This window comes from Brassica napus, chromosome C8, assembly GCF_020379485.1.
Source record: "Brassica napus cultivar Da-Ae chromosome C8, Da-Ae, whole genome shotgun sequence".
In the NCBI taxonomy this organism is placed as follows: domain Eukaryota; kingdom Viridiplantae; phylum Streptophyta; class Magnoliopsida; order Brassicales; family Brassicaceae; genus Brassica; species Brassica napus.
This window is the reverse complement of record NC_063451.1, coordinates 5,707,613-5,730,655: the sequence shown is the minus strand read 5'-3', so window position 1 is coordinate 5,730,655 and position 23,043 is coordinate 5,707,613. Positions and strand designations below refer to the sequence as shown.

The following is a 23,043-nucleotide window of genomic DNA, read 5'->3' as shown; positions in this document are numbered from 1 at the left end:
TTGCCCGATTCTTTCCAAGCCAGTCCATACCTAAGATCACCTCATGATTCTTTAGGGCGACGACAATCAGATCCACAGGCATCGACCTGTCCAGGATCATCACTGGGATGTCCTTAACCAGACCTAGTGAGTTCATAATCTGCCCTCCGGCCGTACTCACTTTGTCAGGACCATTCCAAGGTTCCAACCCGGAACATTCCCTTTTCCGATCCTCCCTGGACGCACAAAACCATGTGTAGCTCCAGTATCGAAAAGTACGTGTGTTTCCACACCACCGATCATTAAGTACCTAGATGATTAGGATCTCGGTTTGATCACACATTTGGAAAACATCCCATACCATTCTCCAAAGCGTCACACTTCTGTGAACGTCCCATACCATTCACAAGAGTGTTTATAATATACCTCAAACCTCATCATACTAAGATACTTAACATCGTGTTTCCAATTCTTCTTGGAATTGGTCCATTCCATTCAACTTGATCTAAGGAATCCTACCTTGACTTATACCAAGTCCAAGCTGATCCATCTGATCACAAGCTCACTCGTATTAGCCATGTAGTGTCTTCCTTAAATCAACATGAACACCACATATGCTCACTTGTTTTGAACGGCCACCAAGGGATAACACTTACCTCCAAGAGAGTGCTGCACGTTTGTTTCAACCTAATCCACTCTCTGGTCCATGTTACTTCCCTGGTCCAGGTCGTCCATACAAAGATCTTGCATTGCATCCATCTTCCAATCCGTCTATTATGTCCAAATAACTAGATAAACTAACCTTTCTGTTTTCAGGGTTGATATCACTCAAATTACCCTAAGAAGTGAATTACTCTCTCAAATAAGAGGTTCAGATGTAGTACTTAGGGATCGAATTCACAAGGACTCTAGGATTACTCAACAGATCTAAGGGATTAGAAATAAAGATAGACCAAGAGGTTTATTTGTTTAAAAGCAGTAAATGACGAGTCGAACAAGGTAATTGTTCGGCGGTTTAAAATGAAGTTGTTTTAAGGATGGAAGACAGCTAGACTTAGGCAAATTCTCAGGTATGATAAGCATGTAACTTAGTTTAGACTAAAGGGTTTGAAGGTTTATGAACTCAAACAATGGTGAACCAGATAGGTTTTCTTTACTAGATCTCGGATCTCAACTGTCTTCTATTGATCTCGAGAAAGAGTCGATCGATGTGACTTTATGCACATCGTTCGATACACCTTTCAAACAATCGATCGACACAACGATAGTCGCGTCGATCGACAGTTCTTCTAGCAAGCTTTGCGAGCGGGTTTGAATCTGTTCCCTAACCTTCTAGACCAACTCTCGTTGTTATCTAGTCAGTTAGATCACGCTGGCTATTTCAGGTATTGAAGGTAACGGTTGGTTATCTCAATTAATCCTAAGATCTAAAATGAGGGTGATCAATCCTAATTTTAGCATTAAGTTCAACACGCATGAAAGAACTATCAAAACACCTTTTTAATAGTCTAATTTAGCAGCACATATTTCAACCTTTATGAGAAACCTAAATCTAACAATTGGGTTTACTCTGACATATTCATGAGAGACAAAGTCATGATGGTTTGAATAAAACTCAAATGAAATATTAAACACAGAAAGTAAGAGTAATAGAAATAAAAGAGTTCAAGATCTTCTCTATTATGCAGTCTCAGATCTATCTCTCCAATCCTAAGCTCTCCTCAAAGTAGCCAAAAATGCTTCTTCTCCAAGCTAGGTCTTTAGGCCAGTCTCCTCTAAAATGATACAAAACGCTAGTAAATATAGCCTCACCGGCGGCTAAGGGCTTAGGTTGCAATTAATAAATTTTTAGGAAATGAAATCTTCTAATCTCGTGATTAATCCTCGGGTGATCCAACATCGATCGATGGTGCTCAACGGTTGTCGATCGATTTTAACTGGCTCTGGTCGATCGATATTGCCTTCAAGCGTCGATCGATGCTGTACCCGTAAAAGTACTCCAAAGCGTCCCAAAAGCATCATTTCCTTCTATCAAGTAACTGAACCTGTAATTGCTTTGAAAAGACCCTAAAACATAGTAAATAGATCTTAAAACACTAAGATACCATGACTAAAAATGGGTGAAATTCATGGTATATCAACTCCCCCGGGCTTATCCTTTTGCTTGTCCTCAAGCAAAACAAACGGACAGTCTCTCTGAAAGAGGTTTGAAAACATCAGGGACTCACATATTTAAAACATAGAAGTCATCACCTCTACAATATTGCAATCCACATCTAAAAGGTCCTAATCAAAAAGCACATTATGTAATATCCTAGCTTAGCAACCAAACTTATCTAGCCAGAACTCAGCAAATCTTATCTGATATTCCCCTTGACTAACCTCATTTCTTAGCATAAAAACAAAGTGCATGCTTTACCTTGGGAGTATCGATCATAGGAGGCAAGGATCTCAAACAAGTTTCTGGATTTTCAGGTAAAAGTTAGTTCCTAATTTCTCTCTCTCTAATTTCTCTCTTGAGTCAAAGTCTGCTTATATTGCAAGATCATTGACCAAGATTGGACAGACTTCCATGAATCAAGACTTAATGGTGGTTGCCACCAAGTCCTGTTCACTTCTTTTTGACATATATCCAAGAATTCTTTGTGAAGCGAGCCTTGAAGATTGCTGCCTCCAAGTCCCGTTCGAATTCTTTTTGTTGGAATCCTTGTGAAGCAAGCTTTAATGGTTGTAGCCACCAATTCCTGTTCGGATTCCACCTAACTAAATCCTAAGTCCTATTTAAATAATAAATTTTTTTTTTTTTTTTTAGATAACTAAATAACTACTCTAAGGTCGAAATAGAGAGAGAAAATGTGATATATAAATCTACATAAGGGTTTACCTTCCAGTTTTGTCTGAAGAATCCGATCCCATGTATACCAAGCCCCAAGACAAGCAGTAGTGTCAGGTTAGTGTTGGACGTTAGCTTTGGTTCTTTCAAACAAGCTAGGCAAGTGTGTATAGTTGACAAGTTGATCCACTTTAGCATCTTTATTACTATCTGCAATCAGTAAATCTAGAATGGTGCTAAAAAGTGGTTAGACATTCAAGTAAAAATCATAAGTTCATAGTCCCCTTCTTGACTAAATAAAATTATTTTTGAAAAGATTTTGACAAAACTCAAGAAGATGGTGTTAGTACTACCTCCCCCAGACTAAAATTACACCGTCTTGGTGTAAAGTGTCCAAAGGCGGTGAGAAGCAAAGTTAGATGTTAGAGCAAGGTGTCGTACCTATCTGTCCCGCACATCGATCGATACCATCCACTCCGTGTCAATCGATGGCACATAACAGAAGATTCTGCATCATGTCTGGAATCTAACTCGTGTGATCTGTCAGTGTGGGTAGCTCTGTTAGACACTCCAAACATAAGAAATAAGTAAACAGTCTCAAACATAAAGCATAGATATGTCTAAAATATAAATCCTACAAGTTCGAAAAATAGACAAACAAGTTCATAAGGGAAAGAGATAGAAATGGGAGGACTAGTCGGTGTCCTCTCTGGTCTCAACGTCGCTCTTGGACGAGGGATCTCTGCGCTGCCTAGAACGTCTTGCTGCTGCTGGTGAGTGAGCTCTGATGGTCCTCCTGCTCGTGCAAGATACTCTAGCCCATATGGCACGAAGAGCATCCACAACTACCCTCTGAAAGTCTCCCTGATCGCGCATAGGGATGTCTGGTATGTTCGGGAAGTCAGGAAGAGGTGCCTATGGTGGTCCCTGTGTAGCTCTGGCTCGACGCACTCTGGTAGGTCTGCGCGGGATGGCTGGAAGATCGCGGAGTAGCTGGGCGTCGAGCATGAACCAGAGTCTCTCGACACTGTAATCGAAGTCTGTGATCATCCTGTTCGGCATCTGTAGTAGGCGGTGCTGGTTCTCGATCCTGAAACTCCAGAGAAGTTCCTCCTTGAGCCAACCTGAGTTCATCAGGTGTGGCTCGTCCAAGAAGTGGTGGGAGCGGTCGGCTGTGCTCGGGTCTTGGCGGATGCCTAGATACTCAAAGATCGGTGTCAGCAAACTCCCAACCGTCTCCTTCTTCCTGCCTTTGCCCATGAAGGGCTTTTTCTTCAATTCCACCAAGTGCGCAGCAAAAGTGGCTCCAAGGTTTGGAGTCACTACGTCGTTGGCCTCATCGAGATGAGTCAGGTCCACCAAGCCGTTTACTCCACAAAAGAGTAGTGTAAGCTCCTGTATCCTCACCTTGTTGGGCTCCATCTTGCAAACCAACGTGTTTGCAAGAGCCCGTAGAAAGTACCGGAGGGTAGGGTGACGGATATCTGTCTGTGTGGCGGAATTGGAGTCCCACGCTCTCCTGCCTATTATCTCACAGAAACTGTTGAGGCCTAGGAAGGGTGGGAGCTTTCTCTGGGTTTCAGTCTCATCGAAACCGTAGATGCGGCAGAGCTCGGGGATGGAGATCATGTATCGAACCCCCCCTGGCGAAGAAGGTCAGTGTACCATCTCCTGCTACCCTCACCCTCGATGTGCTGTAGGTGAACTCAACTGTGGCCATAAATTGTCTGACCAAGTCGACGTGGAGATCGTAAGCGCGAGTGGCCATGGTGCCAAGTCCGAGCTACGTGATCATCTCTTCGATGTCTGTCTCGATCTGTTGCTTCCGTAAGATGTATGGGTAGATGAACCGTGTGGGCTCGATAGAGACGCCAAGCCAAGCATTGTAGAACAAGCTGTCATAGTCGTCCCACTCGTTTTTGAGTACGCGATTGATGCACTCCTTGCTGTTGACCGCTTTCTTCGGGTCAGCGAACTCCTCGACTGTATCGATGGGTGTTTTGTCGTCACGAGGCCAAGGTCCGCGGTGCTATACGGAGGTTCTAGCTTCGTCGAATCTCCTCTTCATCTTCCTCTCACGTCTCTCTGCGGCTGCGTCTAAGTTCATCTAAAAACAAACAGAAAAGAGAGTAGGAGTGAGATAGTGTTATCGATATATTTTGATATCGATCGATGAAGTATGTGACACATCGATCGATATATGTCATTAAGGGTTAGTCGATAATAAGGATATCGATCGATGCTATAGAATTCGCGTCGATGGATGTCGAAACGCGAAACCTGCAAAAATCACTCAAGTCCAAATCGTACTTTCAAGGTATCAATAGCACAAGATTCACAATCCTAACACTAGATAATCGTTAGAAACTTCAAAACCATCCCAAATTCACGACTAATCATAAGTTCTAGTTCATCTCAAAGCTCAACTCTAAAAATTCCCAATAAAAGAGAATTTCAAAGTCAAACCTTGTAGATCGGGTGAGTGAATAAACTAAACAGATAGAGAATGAGAAATCGAGTGGATTAGGGCGAGAAACGGAAGAAATCCGTCAAGAATCGAGAGAGAAAAGAGAGGTTTTGATTTCGTTAGGGTTTTGCGAATGAGAGGAGAAAGAGGCGGATGTTGAGTTAAATGAGGTTAACCCTCGATATGTCTGCATCGATCGGTAGCAGAACAGCTACATCGATCGATATTTCTCCAAATAAACTACTCCTAATTTCTATTACTCCTAATATTTTACTAATAGCAAGATATAAATATAGATATAAATAAAATTACGAGAAAATAAAATATATATATATATATATATATATATATATATTAGAAAATGGGTTGCCTCCCATTCAGCGCTTAAATTTAAAGTCTTTAGCTCGACTTCCTGAATAAACTAGTTATCAGGGGTTCTTAGAATAATGGGCTGATTCGCTGGCGATTTTGCCCAATAATGTTTCACTCGTTGACTGTTCACTGTAAACTCGCCCCCTTTATCGCTTTTTAGAGTTATGGCTCCGGAGGGTTTTACATCAGTTATTATGAATGGTCCGGACCAACGAGATCTAAGCTTTCCAGGAAATAACGTTAGCCGAGAGTTATAAAGAAGGACTTGATCATCTGGTTCAAAGTGTCGGGATAAGATCTTCCTATCGTGGTACGCTTTAGTCCTTTCTTTATATAGTTTTGAATTCTCATAGGCTAAATGTCTGATTTCATCAAACTCGTTAAGCTGGATGAGTCTCCTTTCAGCAGCAGGCTTTATATCAAAATTTAGAAGTTTGGTAGCCTAAGCTGCTTTATGCTCCAGTTCAGCTGGTAAATGACAGTATTTGCCATAAAGGAGGTGGAATGGTGTTGTTCCCAACGGTGTCTTATAGGCGGTCCTGTAGGCCCAAAGTGCATTGTCTAGTTTCCTAGACCAATCCCTTCTGGAAATTCCCACAGTTTTCTCTAGAATTTCTTTGATTTGCCGATTAGAGACTTCTACCTGTCCACTGGTTTGTGGGTGGTAGGGAGTAGCTACTCTATGCTGAACACCGTTCTTTTTAAGCAATCCGTCATAGACCTTATTGATCAAATGGGTTCCACCATCACTGATGACTATTCTAGGAACTCCAAACCGTGGAAAGATGATGCTTTAAAAAAGCTTAATAACAACAGATGCGTCATTAGTTGGGGAAGCTATTGCTTCAACCCATTTGGTTACGTAGTCTACAACGACTAGTATATACTTGTTTCCGTATGAGGATGGGAAAAGACTCATGAAATCTATCCCCCAGCAATCAAAGACTTCTACTTCCAGAATGAACTTTTGTTCCATTTCGTGTCTTTTGCTGATTTTTCCTCGTCTTTGGCATCTGTCACATTGTGTTATAAATGCATGGACATCGCGAAAAGTCGTTGGCCACCAGAATCCTGCTTGAAGGATTTTCGAAACCGTTTTGTAGGTGGCGAAATGTCCTGCATAGTCAGATCCATGACATTGGTATATAATGTCCAGGATTTCAGCGTCGGATACGCATCGTCTGTATATCCTATCAGAGCAATGCCTGTAGAGGTATGGTTCATCCTAATGATATCTTCTAACGTCTCTGGAGAATTTCTTCCTCATATATCCCTTGAGTTCTTCAGGATCGACTTCGGCTGCCAAATAGTTGACTATATCAGCATACCAGGGTCGATCTTGTGAGTTTCTACCAATTGCGTGCACCTCACGTTGCGTTTCTTCATTGGGTGTGAGATTTATATTATCACCCGCAACGTTGACCGTTATGTCAATATTTATTTTTATAGATGAGGTGCTGTGAATGTGGTTACAAGGGATTTGAGGTGTTGCGATATTGTCGTTATCGATCGATGTATCACTACTTAAATTGATCGATATGTTTTCCTTCGCATCGATCGATGTCTCATCGGAAGGGAGAGATATTTGACCTACGAACCTATGTGTGCAACGTTCTATGTTGGGAAGAAATCGTCTATTGGGACGTTATCTTCTATACTGATTCGAGGGAGATTGTCAGCGACTCCATTATCTACTCCTCGTTTATCTTTAATTTCAATATCAAACTCTTGGAGTAGTAAAATCCAGCGTATGAGTCGAGGTTTTGCATCTTTCTACTGCATCAAATATTTAATGGCAGCGTGGTCAGTGTGAACTATCACATGTGTGCCAATTAAATATTGATGGAATTTTTCAAATGCATAAACTACGGCGAGTAGTTCTTTTTCTGTTGTTGCATAATTCCGTTGCGCTTCATCAAGCGTACGACTAGCATAGTAGATGGCATGCAGCTTTTTATCTTTCCTTTGGCCCAAAACTGCTCCTATCGCAAAATCACTCGCATCACATATGATCTCGAAAGGGAGATTCCAGTCGGGGGCTTGAACGACGGAGGTAGTTATAAGGGATTTTTTTAAATCATCGAAAGCTTCCATGCATTCTGGGGTAAAGTCAAACTTTACTTCCTTGCACAAGAGGTTATTTAAAGTTCTAGCGATTTTACTAAAATTTCGTATAAACCTCCTATAAAATCCGGCGTGTCCGAGAAAACTTCGCACGTCTTTTACATTTTTGGGTGCTGGTAGACAGGTCATCACCTGGATTTAAGCTCTATCTACCTCTATACCAGCGGCGGAAACCCTATGTCCTAATATGATGCCATCGTTAACCATAAAATGACATTTTTCCCAATTTAGGACAAGGTTCTTTTCTTCGCATCTTTCCAATACCTTGCATAAATTATCGAGGCAACTCTTAACGTTTGATCCGTAGACTGAAAAGTCATCCATAAAGACTTCCATAAAGTCCTCGATCATATCTGTAAAGATTGACATCATGCAACGTTGGAAGGTGGAGGGAGCATTACAAAGACCAAATGGCATTCTGCGATACCCAAACGTTCCATAGGGGCATGTAAAGGTTGTCTTTTCTTGATCGTCCGGATGTATGGGAATTTGAAAGAATCCGGAATATCCATCAAGAAAACAATAATACTGGTGATTGGCTAAACGCTCCAGCATTTGATCAATAAAGGGCAGGGGAAAGTGATCTTTCCTAGTAGCGGTGCATGCAGAGATCAGGAGAAATACCAGGAATATCATCGAGAGAATACCCGATTGCTTTCCTGTACTTCCGTAGTTTATTTAATAATAACGAAAGTTCTCCGCTAGTGAGATTAGCATTGACAATAACAGGATAGGATTGGTCATAGAGAATGCATATTTAAGACCACTGGGGAGGGGTTTTAATTCAACTTTTGATGCTTTATCTTTAGACCAATTTGATAATGAGTATGGTTGTCGATCGACGGCCTCTATGAGGTGTCGATCGGCGATAATGTCTGAGTCATCATCTTCTTCGATGTTTGTAACCTCGATACTTGCATCCATCAGTCGCACGTAATCGTCTGTTCTGTTATCTATACTGAAAATCTCCCTTTCTACATGGGTAAGAGCGTTTTCTAAGGGGTCGTCTGAGCACATGTCTATGAAAGATTCCTTTTCCAGCTCAGAAATTCTTCCACATAAAGGCTTGGTCATCTATCAAGGGTTGCTTGATTAGCTTTTCCATATCAAAGATCATCGAGATGTCCCCGATGTTCAAATTTATCCGTCCTTGTTTCACATCAATGATCGCTCCAGCTGTAGCTAGGAATGGCCGCCCCAGAATGAGGGGGTCTTTTGGTTGTCTTTTGGTTCCTGTCTGTATTTTAACACAACAAAATCCGTAGGCACGAAACAATTATTAATTTTTACGGGAACATCTTCGAGTATTCCTTCAGGTACCCTGATAGATCGATCAGCTAGAACCAAGGTTATCGGAGTTGTCATAAAGTCGTTATATGCCAAGGTTACTGCAACGGAGTAAGGCATAAGATTTACGCTAGAGCCAAGATCACATAGTGATCGAGGAAAGCGCGTGTTATGTATATTGCAATCTAGGACGAAAATATCAGGATCACGTCTCTTAGCTGGAGTTTCTCCTTGAATCATGGCGCTTACTTCCTCTGACACCATCATCACGCTATGTTCAGCTGTTGGATAATTTGGAGACGTCATATCCTTCACATACTTCTTTATCGAAGGTGCTATTTTCATAGCGTCACTAAGGGACATCTCCACAGTAATTTTATCCAATGCTTTCTCGCAGATCGCATATTCTAATGATTTCTTAGTCTGCGTTTTTGGAGGATAAGGGGGTAGGGTTCTATAGACTCCCTCAATCGTTGGTCCGGGCCGAGTGGGACGTCGATCGATAGGGTTACTCGGATGTTGATCGACGACAGGATCCACTGGTCGATCGACGTGGGTGCCATACTGTCGATCGATTTCGGCCTCAATTTCCGAATCTTCTTCTACTTCTAAGTCTATAGTTTTTTCCTTATTAATCTCAGCGGTAGACTTCCCATTTTCGCGAGAAGGTTTTGGGTCAGGGTCATCAAGAAGTATAGGCTGAGAATCGCTCTTGCCTGTTTCATCAGCATTGGCAGAATTGCCAATTTCGGTGTTGCTCTTCATGTTTGTTGCGAGACGTTTTCCGCTATGCAACATTACGGCACTGACTTGACGTCTCGGGTTTAAATCATTTCTCCCGGGAAGACGTCCTCTTTCGCTTTTGATGGCTGTCGCAATTTCAGCTACTTGACTTTTTAATTTTCGGATAAGTTCACCCAAAGAATCTGCTTTCTCCATTAACTTTCCGTAAACCATATTTATTTTTCCGTAAAAATTTGACTTTGCTTTACGGTTGCCAGTGAGTGCTTGTCGGATATTGAACTTTTCCTTTCCAGTGCGTGATTTCACAGCAATGTCATAGGCTTGAGTGAAACTATCTATGTTAAACACGGGAAAGGGGTCTGAATAGTTTGTCTCTTCTTCTAATTGATTTTCCATATCAGACAAGGCATCATCTTTGACTTGGGCTATATCAGATCGGTGTTGATTCTGAAGAAAAGAGTGGAGTGAATTGAGGGAATTCTTGATCTCTTCCAATTCAGAATTATCCTTTGAATTTATCGAATTTCCTATTTCTTCATCCATCTTTTCATAGGATTTTCCCGTTGCTACATTTTTGATAAGGCGTCTAGCATCTTCGGGGCTCCTAGTGACAAAATTTCCTTCACTCGCCGTGTCGGGTGTGGTCTTGTAGCTCAGGTTAACACCTCTGTTGGGGTCGAAAACGGTTGCGACGAAGTTAACGTCCAAATCCCCGAAGAAGAAAACGTAGAAACCTTCTTCGACACGACATTAGTCCATGCATTCTCGTCTACCCTTCGATGCTATCTCCCGAAGACCGTAGCGAACCCATTTCACGTTCCCCGCCATTCTAAGTTATTGATCAAACTTTACCGTAAAAACCGCGGAAAGTTCATTCTTTATCGAAAGAAGTCGTAATAAACGCTTCGAGTCAGAAAACGGCCCAAAGGGACCTAAGACATGACTCAAGGCCCAACTTACGATTTCTTAACCAACAGCCCGTAAGCCGCATGATGGTTTACGCTTGGTTCGCGCGGAAAGATAAATGTCAAGTTTCCGCGGATAAATACGAAATTTTGAAGATAATTACGAAGATCGGAAAAAATGGAATATCTCCATTTTTATGCTATGGCGGCTTAAGGGCAGAAGGAGAAAAGCGTAAACCGACCTTGGAGCCAGTATATAAGGAGTCCTAGGCGAGAGGCATAAGGGGAGGAATTGGAGACACAACAAACTTAGCACTTAGAGCGATTTTAGGCAATTTTCCATTTTTGTTATTCGAGCTGCGACTCAATTAGGTTTTTGCCGTCTTAGGGTTTTAGAACTAGGAATCTCGCCGACAGCTCTCGTAGCCCAGACACTTACCTTGTTGTAAACGCTCAAACGCAGATTCGGAATAAGAACTATCTTGCTCTCTTTTTCGATTTCTTATTTTATTACTGTTCTCGTTTCGTGTTCTGATTGCTTGGCGTATGGTATTAGTAGATATCCGGGACTTCTGGGAAACTAGGGTTCTCCTACTTTCCTAATTTAAACGGAAATCGACAGTGCGAATTTCGGTTCCCACAGTTTGGCGCTAGAAGGAGGGGGGGGGGGGGTACAGATCAATCTAACCCGCAAAAGCCACTCAACGATCAGGAACGATATGCAAGACTCAACGTGCGCGAACGTCATCTCGTTCAAGGGGGGAGCAACGGTCGATCGAGCCAAACCTCGAAACGATCTCCTTGTTATCGAACTGACTATCCGAGATATCGACGTCGCTAGGGTGCTAATCGACACCGGAAGTTCGGCCGATATCATCTTCAAAGATACCCTCGAGAAAATGGGGATCGATAAATCCGAAATCGTGAAATACCCTAGCCCGCTACTGGGACTTTCGGGAGAAACGACCATGGCCTACTGGTCGATTAATCTCGCAGTCAAAGCCGGAACCGTGACAAGAATCACAGAGTTTCTAGTCGTTGACCATCCCGCATCTTACAACGTTATCATGGGAACGCCATGGTTGAACACCATGCGTGCCATCCCATCAACATACCATCCTTGCCTCAAGTTTCCAACCCCTAACGGAGTCGAGGTAATATGGGGAAACCCAAGAGTATCATAGCTGTGTTACGCCGCAGAACAAAAACGAAAAAGACTAGACCTCGAGACACTTCCAAGAAAAACGGAGAAAAAGGTCTCCGACCAGGATTCGCGAAGTCGAGATTCGGCTGAACTCTTCTAGCAGTCCCGTAACATCACGGCCCTAGAGGAAAAATGCAAACCAACTTGCGAACCTGTGGTCACAGTCTGTCTCGACGAAGCATCTCCGGAACGATGCGTCGAGATCAGCTCTAATCTCCGCGAACCTTTGAGGACAGAACTCATAACCTGTCTAAAAAAGAACCTCAATACGTTCGCATGGGCCGCGGAAGATATGCCAGGGATCGACATTAACATAACGTGTCACGAATTAAATATCGATCCGACCTTCAAACCCGTCAAAAAAAAAAGGCGGAAGCTAGGACCTGAACGGGCTTCCGCGGTCAACGACGAGGTCGAAAAATTGCTTAAAGTCGGGTCAATAACGGAAGTGAGGTATCCAGACTGGCTCGCTAACCCTGTGGTAGTCAGAAAGAAAAACGGAAAATGGCGAGTTTGCGTGGATTTACAGACCCAAACAAGGCCTGTCGAAAAGATAGTTTCCCTCTGCCACATATCGATCGATTAGTAGAAGCAACGGCGGGAAACGAACTTCTGTCTTTCATGGACGCCTTCTCAGGTTACAACCAGATTATGATGAACCCTGACGATCGCGAGAAGACTACGTTCATTACCGATCGCGGAACCTATTGCTACAGGGTAATGCCCTTCGGCCTCAAAAACGCTGGCGCAACTTACCAAGGACTCGTGAACCGTATGTTCTCTAAACTACTCGGTAAAACGATGGAGGTTTATATCGACGACATGCTCGTCAAATCCCTCCAAGCAAAGGATCACGTATCACATCTCGAGGAATGTTTCGCGCAGTTAAATTCCCATAACATGAAGCTCAACCCGACAAAGTGCAGGTTTTCCGTGGCATCAGGGGAATTCCTCGGCTACCTAGTCACATTCCGCAGCATTGAAGCTAATCCAAAACAGATCAACGCACTGATCGAGATGGCTTCACCGAAGAATAAGCGGGAAGTCCAAAGGCTGACCGGTAGAGTCGCGGCACTTAACCGGTTTATTTCACGATCGACAGACAAGTGCCTGCCCTTCTACGATGTCCTACGGGGAAATAAAAAATTCGAATGGTCAGAAGAATGCGAAAACGCTTTCCAACAGCTGAAGCGGTATTTAGCTTCCCCTCCAGTCCTCGCAAAACCCGTGGAGGGGGAAGCTTTTTTCTTGTACATCGCTGTATCGGCAACAGCTGTGAGCGGCGTGCTGATCAGGGAAGAACGCGGCAAACAGAAACCTATTTTCTAGATAAGCAAAACCTTGCTAGATGCCGAATCTAGATACCCGCTAATGGAAAAATTAGCATGCGCGGTCATAACATCGGCCCGAAAACTAAGACCATATTTCCAATCCCACACGATCGTCGTCCTCACGACTTTTCCCCTACGAACGATTCTGCATAGCCCGAGTCAATTGGGCCGGATGGCCAAATGGGTGGTCGAACTGAGCTAGTACGATATCGAGTACCGACCAAGAACAAGCGCAAAGTCACAAGTGCTTGCGGACTTCTTGGTCGAATTACTGATAGAGACCATAACCAACGAGGAACCAAATTCCACTTGGCTCCTTCACGTCGACGGATCCTCGTCCAAGCAAGGATCAGGCATCGGAATTCGCCTCACATCTCCAACGAGCGAGATCTTAGAGCAATCATTCAGGCTGGAATTCCACGCCTCAAACAACGAAGTCGGATACGAAGCACTCGTCGCAGGACTGCGTTTGGCTCACGGCTTGAAGATACGAAACATCCACGCTTACTGCAACTCCCAGTTAGTGGCAAGTCAGTACAGCGGAGAGTATGAAGCCAGGGACGAACGGATGGACGCGTACCTCAAACTGGTCCAAAAAATAGCTCAAAAGTTTGACTGTTTTGCCCTTACGCGAATTCCCTGTTCCGAAAACGTCCAGGCAGATGCTCTCGCGGCCTTAGCATCAAGTTCTGATCCAGGACTTAAAAGGGTAATTCCGGTCGAGTTCATCGAACATCCGAGCATCGGACCACCAATCGTCGTCAACCTCATAGAAGGTCATGATGACGAAGAAGAAGAAGTTACGATACGACCGCAATCAGAGCAATCTGATTACGGCTGCGATACCCCATGGCTGCAGAAAATTCGAGACTACATTATCGACGGACACTTGCCCACCGAGAAATGGGAAGCCCGCAAAGTCCGAACATAGGCCGCGCGCTACGTAACAGTAGACGGCAAAATTTACAAATGGAGATTCTCCGGACCACTCATGACGTGCATGGAAGGGGAAGAAGCGAAAAAAGTGATGGAAGAAGTACATTCTGGGTCCTGTGGCAATCATTCCGGCGGAAGATCACTGGCAGTGAAAATCAAGCGCCATGGATACTACTGGCCAACGATGACCGGAGATTGCGAGAAGTTCGCACGAAAATGCGAAAATGCCAGAGGCATGCTCCAACCATCCGACAACCAGCCGAAGTTCTCTTCTCCATCACATCGCCCTATCCTTTTATGCGCTGGGCCATGGACATCGTCGGTGCCCTTCATAATTCAATGCAAAAGCGTTTCCTTTTAGTCCTCACCGATTTCTTTTTAAAATGGGTAGAGGCAGATTCGTACGCAAGTATAAAAGATGTCCAAGTCGAAAGTTTCGTATGGAGAAACATCATCTGTAGGCATGGAGTTCCTTACGAAATCGTAACCGATAACGGATCTCATTTTATCTCCACACGGTTCGAGGCGTTCGGCGAAAAATGGAAGATACGACTTAACAAATCAACGCCCAGGTATCCGCAGTGTAACAGACAAGCTGAAACGATTAATAAAACCATTCTCGACGGACTGAAGAAACGCTTAGAGGCCAAAAAAGGCAGGTGGGCCGACGAACTCGAGGGAGTCCTCTGGTCCCACTGTACCACCCCGAGGCGAGCAACAGGAGAAACCCCTTTCGCTCTGGTGTACGGAACGGAATGCATGATTCCCGCAGAAGTAGAGTTCCCCGGTGTTCGAAGAAGATTACTTCCCGAACGAGAGGAGCTCAACAACGCAATGCTCCTCGACGATCTCGATCTCATTAACGAGCGCCGAGATCGAGCGCTCATCCGAATCCAAAATTATCAACACGCAGCCGCAAAGTACTACAATTCCAACGTATGGAATCACAGATTTAATCAGGGAGATCTAGTCCTTCGCAAAGGCTTCCAAAACACGCTGAACGAAACGCGGGAAAACTCGGAGCAAACTGGGAAGGACCCTATAAAATCGAAAAAGTCGTCCGACCAGGCTCCTACGAAATAGCCAACATGCAAGGCATAAAAATTCCAAGGACCTGGAACGCGATGCATCTCAAAAAATACTATCACTAAACAAACCAACTCACAATGACCGAACTACGAGACGGCTTGATCTCCATAAGGAGTACGTAGGCAGTTTGTCGAAAGGCAAATTCAGCGGTCCCCCCTCGTATACTCTCAAACTCAAAAACATCCGACCACGCCTTCGATGTTTCCGACATATCTTAACCAAGCAAATTATTGGAAAATAAAACAGCCGTTAGGGAGAAGCAGCCTTTGGCATCGCGAAACATCGCGAGAAATGTCTCGAGGGTTACTTCTTCCGAAAGACGAAAACGGACACTCCGTAAAAAAATGATGAACATTTTAACACATATCTTGCGCAAAAACTCTAAACGACGGCATCTGCCGCCAAGTTCGGTGCTGATCACATCGAACTCTTGAACGTCCTAAACAGACATAGCCATCTCACGAAGATGACTCTCGTACATCCGACACAAGGATAATAGCGCTATAAAAGAAACCCGAAATTTTGGTCCAGCACTTCCGGTTGGCTTAAAAATTGTCTCCGGAGAGATGCTCGATTCATATCTAACAAGTCATATAAGCCGAGAACCTATCGCGGACTTTAAATTGGTATGAATCAGGTTAAAATCGCGACAGATAAATCGATAGCCGGCTAGTCACCGCATAAAATCTTAAAACCGAAAATAAACCTAGGTCTTGCCCTAAACCCATCGCACTGGTCTCTAACATCTCATGGCATGATATCCAAAAGATACGAGATCCCAAAACCATGCCTCTATGTTTATATTCGACATCTTCAGATATCCCGCAAAGTCGATATCTCGCGGAAAAACTCTCGAAACAGATCTCGAACAAAACATTTCACATCGAAGAAGGATATAAGACGAAAACTCATCACCCTTCTTCCACGCCATACATAAGCTTATGAAAAATGCAACTCGACCTTCTTGTCATAAAAAAAGCCGCAGAGCGGCAGGGATTCAAAGCCACATACGGCCAGTTCCGAAATACGAAATGAGGCCATTTAAGGCCGAAACATCAAACATAAAAAAAAAAAAATCTCCCGCAAGAGATCTAACCAATGTCACCCTCAGAGCTCACGCTCCCTCTTCACCCGTCGCTTCGTCCAAGCCTGGAGCTGCATCACCTCCGCCTTCTCCGAGCACCGGATCTTTCCCCTTCGGGCCTTCTGAACACGTCGGAAGAAAACACGCGGATTTCAGGTCAGCAAGGATGAGATCAAAATCTCCATCCACGACTGGCAAATCTCCCTTGCAGCCGGACAGTCGGGCCTCTTCGGCCTCTAAGGCCGGAGGAGTCTCACTTTGGAACGACTGAACCACGGCCATCCCGCCCTCAATCGTCGCCAAGGCTAAATCCATGTTCCGGATGCATTCGAGAGAGCCTAGAAAGGCGGAGATCTTCGCCAAGCGAGCTTGAAACTCAGAACGAAGAGCGTCCTTGGCCTCTCGAATCCCGCGGCTCGCTAATCCTGCATCGCCCTCGATCTGACGCTGAAGACGACGCACCTCCGAAGATTTGGCCTTCCTGGCTTTCTTCTCCTTAAGCAATGAACTCGCCGTCTTCCCGAGGTCCCTCTCGAGCTCCCCTATCGCGACCTTAAGTTTCGACACTTTCACGGAGTGAGAATCCTTGACAGCCGTCAGCATGGCCTCGGTTTCAGACAATCTACCCTGCAGCTCCAACAACTCCCCGGCAAGGCGACTGGTCTCAGAACCGCACTCGCTGATCATCCCGTCGATCAACGACATGAACTGCGAAACGATAAGAAAGTTAGGGATTCTTTGTCTTTTAGAGAAATATGTAACAATCAAGAAAGTAAGTGAGCGACAAACCTTTCCACGAAGCCCAGACGCTATGCTCGAGTCTCCTTGTTGAGAAGATTCCCCATCACCGCCTTTGGTAAACTTCCTCTTCCGGCCCTTAGGCTGAGCAACCGGAACAACACTAGGAGCGCGCAGCGCTAGAACGATCTCCTTCCTGGCCGGAGGAGGAGGCATAGAGTCAGCAGCCCTCTCCTTATCTTCGACGAGAATCAGAGTCGTGGACGATCCAGCAGGTAAAGCCGAAGCATCCAGAATGACCGAGCCTGCGAGAGTTCCCGTATCTCACGGAGTTACGCCCTCGGTCCCATGACCCGGAGCAACGGCCAATGCAGAAGAGGACGGTAACTTGGCGCCGGTTCGAACCTCTTCTTTCTCGGCTTGGCGATGAACTAATTTCTCTCGAAAGGAGAGATGGTCGGCAACGCAAGCCGGCGCTTCGACCGGAGAAGTCGGAATCGGCGCCGGAGAGGTGACCTCGCCCATCTCCACATCGGAACTTCGCTTGTCACCATGGGAAGAAGACATGTTAAAAACAAGAGATTTGGAGCTAGAGAGGTTTTGAAGGTTTGAAGAAGGGAATGTGTGAAGCAAATGAATGACAAGAGCTCACTACTTATAGAAGTATGGGCTCGGAATTTTATATTTTTTAATAAATACTTTCTCGAGAATTCTCTTACGCGGAGTTTGAAGTAAACTTCGTTCAATACGCCTAACTTTGCCAAAATCGTCAAACCGCCCGCTAGAGTCTCGACTCTAACGAGCTGGGGGGCTAACTGTTGGGGTCGAAAACGGTTGCGACGAAGTTAACGTCCAAATCCCCGAAGAAGAAAACGTAGAAACCTTCTTCGACAAATACTTTTTCGGAATAGATTCTTCTTTACGAAAAGCTTTGCGGAGGAAACGCGAGTCATCGGACAAGAGCTCGAAAAGGGTCGCTACGCAGCAACCGAATGTGTGTTCCGCTAGGTCTCTACGTAGCGACGGAGCTCGAGCCAAAGCTCGGTCGCTACGTAGCGACCGAGCGTCCATTCCGCTCGTTCACTACGTGGCGACCGAGCTCAAGCCGAAGCTCGGTCGCTACGTAGCGACCGAGCTCGAGCAGAAGCTTGGTCGCTAGCAGAAGCTCAATCTCTACGTAGCGACCGAGCTCTTCCGAAACGTCGATACGACATTAGTCCATGCATTCTCGTCTACCCTTCGATGCTATCTCCCGAAGACCGTAGCGAACCCATTTCACGTTCCCCGCCATTCTAAGTTATCGATCAAACTTTGCCGTAAAAACCGCGGAAAGTTCATTCTTTATTGAAAGAAGCCGTAATAAACGCTTCGAGTCAGAAAACGGCCCAAAGGGACCTAAGACATGACTCGAGGCCCAACTTACGATTTCTTAACCAACAGCCCGTAAGCCGCATGACGGTTTACGCTTAGTTCGCGAGGAAAGATAAATGTCAAGTTTCCGCGGATAAATACGAAATTTTGAAGATAATTACGAAGATCGGAAAAAATAGAATATCTCCATTTTTATGCTATGGCGGCTTAAGGGCAGAAGGGGAAAAGAGTAAACCGACCTTGGAGCCAGTATATAAGGAGTCTTAGGCGAGAGGTATAAGGGGAGGAATTGGAGACACATCAAACTTAGCACTTAGAGCGATTTTAGGCACTTTTCCATTTTTGTTATTCGAGCTGCGACTCAATTAGGTTTTTGCCGTCTTAGGGTTGTAGAACTAGGAATCTCGCTGACACCTCTCGTAGCCCAGGCACTTACCTCTAAATATTATGCACTTATGAATATTAAATAGAGTTGGTGTAAATAACCAAATTTTGTGTATGTGATCAGATATATGTATCAGATGTATCATTTGTTCCCACTGGATCATACTGTCTTCTCGGATACCTTCCAACCAAAACACATTAGCAAAACAACAAGAGTCTCTCTCTTTCTCTCTACTCGTGTTGTATACTATATATATATTCGACGGTGTAATCTAACTTCCACTGTCTTTCGATATTCTCTCTTTCATGGCTCCTCTTCCTTTAATACCGAACCAAACCCAATCGCAAACGCGTTTATCTTCTTCAGACTCAAAGAAGAAGAAGAGCAGAAAGAAGCAAACTCCTCTCCCTCAGACACAAACACAAACGCAAACTCTGAAGAAAAAGACGGTACAGTCATCATCGTCGTCATGGAGCCAGATAAAGAACCTTTTGAGTTGCAAACAAATAGAAGGGCCACGAGTGCACGAACCATCAAAGATTACGTCATCATCTTGCGGCTCTTCTCTATGTAAGTTTAGTGATGTTAGTTACGGTAACGCCCGCGTGATTCATCGCTCAGATCACTCGCCGGAGAGTAGCAATCTGGGTCAGGATGCCGGACTGTTGACCCGAAAACCTGTCACCCGTGGATCTTCTTCAACGGTTATATCTAACGGTTGTGGAGCTTACACGTCATATTCCTCTTCCAAAGCCATGCAATTCAGAAAACTCTCTGGTTGCTATGAGTGCCACATGATTGTTGATCCAAGCAGGTTCAATATTCTTACACCTCATTTCTGAATAATTAATATGCTGGTTTCTTAAATAATTGGAAATCATAGTTACAAAAAGGACTTAACATTTTTACCAGAAACAAAAATAGTTACAAAAAGGATTAATAGAGAGAGAAATTAATTAATGATTGGTTATATATATAACTTATGACGTAGGTATCCAGTTTCACCAAGAATATGTGCATGTCCACAATGTGGGGAGATTTTCCCTAAGCTTGAAACTCTAGAGCATCATCAAGCAGTTCGTCATGCCGGTATATTTTCCCTTTAACTTGTTTTTTTGTATATATATATATATATATATATATATATATATTTAAATTATATATGGTGCCCAGTGATTGGAGTTTTAACTGTCGAAATCCCAAAAGAAAAAATATGAGCCCTCATAAGCACTGTGAATTATACATATCTAAAGTTCAATTATACTCGATCCTTTTACCATATGTGTTTGTTTTCTATATAAAATACCATCGTTTGCAGTTTCCCTTTTCATTAGTTTCGAAAAGGTTAAAATATGTGTTGGTCTGTCTTTTATTTTGTTTTTCTTGTAATTGGGTTGTTGTTTTGGATATGTATGTACAGCAACATGTGTATATACTATATAAATACATATATTGTACTACGATTAGAATAATTTATGTCTTAGTGACATATTAGGCGACAAACAACATCATTATCATCATCCCTAATCTACCATTCTCTGGTTCTATTCTCTATTTTTTTTGAGTTTTGGTATTTTCAGAGAAAAATACATGTTTTCGTGTTTGTCCAAAAAAAAAGACATTTGGAAACCAAGCAGATATTAAGATCCTAGAGGTAAATAGTGATCAAAACTAAAATAAAGCAAACCAGATTGAAAATATGACTAGGCTTTTAGACTTTTAGTATGAAAACGTTTTGTAATCATGGTTTCCTTCCACTTTTTTTTTTGTTGCTAAAATAGATTCCTTCCACTTGAGGTAGATTTAACGAAATATCCACTTATATATCGACAAAACAATATGTAAAAGATCTTTTTGCAATGCTGTTAAACTTTGACAATAGTGTCGGAGTTGGGGCCAGAGGATTCAGGACGAAACATAGTGGACATCATCTTCAAATCTAGCTGGTTACGTAAGGACAGTCCAATCTACAACATCGAGCGGATATTAAAAGTCCACAACACTCAGCGCACGATCCAACGGTTTGAGGATTGTCGGGACGCGGTCAAATCCCATGCACATGCCTCCACCAGAAAAGAGCCTCGTTCAGCAGCCGACGGCAACGAGCTACTCCGTTTCCAGTGCACCACCGTTTCTTGCTCGCTCGGCTCCCGCGGTTCAACATCTCTATGCTCCAACTTTCCTGGCTGCCGTGTCTGCACCATTATCCGCCACGGCTTCCACGCCAAAACGCTGCGTTTAGGCGGTGGGGCCAATGAGATAAAGGGAGTGAGGACCACGGCGAGCAGCGGAAGAGCACACGATGCATCGAGGTGCTTTGACCAGAGGAGAGCGATGCTTGTCTGTCGTGTGATTGCCGGAAGAGTGAGGCGCGTGCAGAGCGATGCACAGGAAGATGAAAATGGTTCTGGCTCGTATGATTCTGTTGCGGGGCCCGCGGGGGTCTACACAAACCTCGATGACTTGGTTGTGTTTAATCCCAAAGCTATACTTCCCTGCTTCGTAGTAATCTACAAAGTTTCCGAGCCTTAAAAAAGAAATTGCACTTTGGAATGATTGGATTTGTAAGACCATGTCCATTGGTAAGAACCTTTGATGGGTTCTAATTACTATTTTAATTGTAAATTTTGAAATTTATAAAGTTCAGAACCTATTGTAATATAAGAAGGTCAAATGGTAAGTTCTTAAAAATAGAGGGTTATATGTCCATTTGAAAGTTTCGGGGTCAAACCGAAAGTCACAAATCTCAGGGACCTGTTGCACAAATATGCAAAAGATGGATCTTGTTCTCACGAAGAAGCGAAGCTCTGGATCCATGGTCTCATGCTCGCTCGATCTGATGCGCTCGGTTCAAAGTTCCCACCTTCCATCCGGAACCTGACATCCATGTTCTCCAGCTCGCTCGCGCTCGGTTCAAAGCTCCCACCTTCCATCTCGAACCTGACGAAGCGACCGCTTGGAGAAGACGAGCCGCTCGATCCCGCACCTTCGACACCCAGCCTGAAGTCCATGAACCGTGAAGTCCAAAGTGAACGATGAGCTTGATCCAGACTGCTCGATGTGGTGGTCTCGATCCAAAAAAAAACATCAGGAAGAAGAAGAGAGAGAAAGCAATTTTTTTAGCGAATGACAAAGAACCACGTATGGGGTGCTTAGCAATCCTTAAAGTGTTAGATTAAGCACCGGTTATCTTCTTTCATTTCATTTTTGATTTATTTTTTTTGCTTCTTTTTCTTAGAACCCTTTGCTAGAGCCTCCGTATAGAGAATAGGCTGAATAGCTTTATTATCAAGTATACGGAAGGTATTTATACAAGATACACGTAGGGTATTAACACTAATGAATATTTACATAGAGGTCCTTAGAGTTCTATAAACTTCCTTAACACGCCTCCTCAAGATGGTGGTGATGGAGCAACACCAATCTTGACTCGTGAACTCTGAAAGGGTGTTCGTGAGAGTGGTTTGGTTAAACCATCCGCAAGCTGGTCATGTGTAGAAACGTGTGTGACACGCAAGAGACCATGCTGTATCTGACCTCGAACAAAATGATAGTCAATGGTTATATGTTTCATCCGAGAATGGAAAACCGGGTTTGCACAAAGGTAAGTAGCACCAATGTTGTCACAGTAGATTGTAGGGCAGGATGGAGGAGACACTCCGAGTTCCATGAGGAGAGAAACAATCCATCGGAGTTCGGAAGCAGTGTTTGCAACAGAGCGGTATTCAGCTTCAGTAGACGATCGTGCGACGCCTTTCTGCTTTTTAGATGTCCAAGAGATCGGTTGTGAGCCGAGGAAGATGATGTAGGCATTCGTGGAGACATATTCATCTGAGTCACCTGCCCACTCTGCGTCTGAAAATGCATGTAAAGTCGGCTTGGCCTGCTTGCGAAGAAAGATTCCATGTGTCAAAGTGCCAGAGAGATAACGGAGAACACGTTTAACCGCCTGCCAATGCTCTGTCGTCGGTTTGTGCATGAACTGTGATAACCTGTTAACATCATGCGAAACATCAGGGCGAGTTAGAGAGAGGTACTGTAGGCTTCCAACGACACGTCTGTACTCGTATGGGTCAGGCAAAGGAGCGCCGGTATTGAGAGTAAGTTTCGGATGAGTCGCTAGAGGAGTGGAGACAGGTTTTGCATTTAACATATTTGCCTTGACCAGGAGATCAGTGATACATTTTCGCTGCA

General features: G+C 44.0%; 2 protein-coding genes across 2 annotated transcripts; one reads left to right on the top strand and one right to left on the bottom strand.

The window, feature by feature from the left end:
• Positions 1–8,817: 8,817 nt before the first annotated feature.
• LOC106453512 lies at positions 8,818–10,349 on the bottom strand. Its single transcript, XM_013895755.2, has 2 exons — positions 9,066–10,349; positions 8,818–9,012 (listed from the first exon to the last, which is right to left on the bottom strand). Exons 1-2 carry the CDS (start codon positions 10,347–10,349, stop codon positions 8,818–8,820), a joined length of 1,479 nt encoding a protein of 492 aa, XP_013751209.2.
• An 8,594-nt stretch (positions 10,350–18,943) lies between these two features.
• Positions 18,944–21,542, top strand: LOC111197799. Its single transcript, XM_022705202.2, has 3 exons — positions 18,944–19,663; positions 19,841–19,938; positions 20,732–21,542. Exons 1-3 carry the CDS (start codon positions 19,155–19,157, stop codon positions 21,379–21,381), a joined length of 1,257 nt encoding a protein of 418 aa, XP_022560923.1. The 5' UTR covers positions 18,944–19,154; the 3' UTR covers positions 21,382–21,542.
• The last annotated feature ends 1,501 nt before the right edge of the window (positions 21,543–23,043 follow it).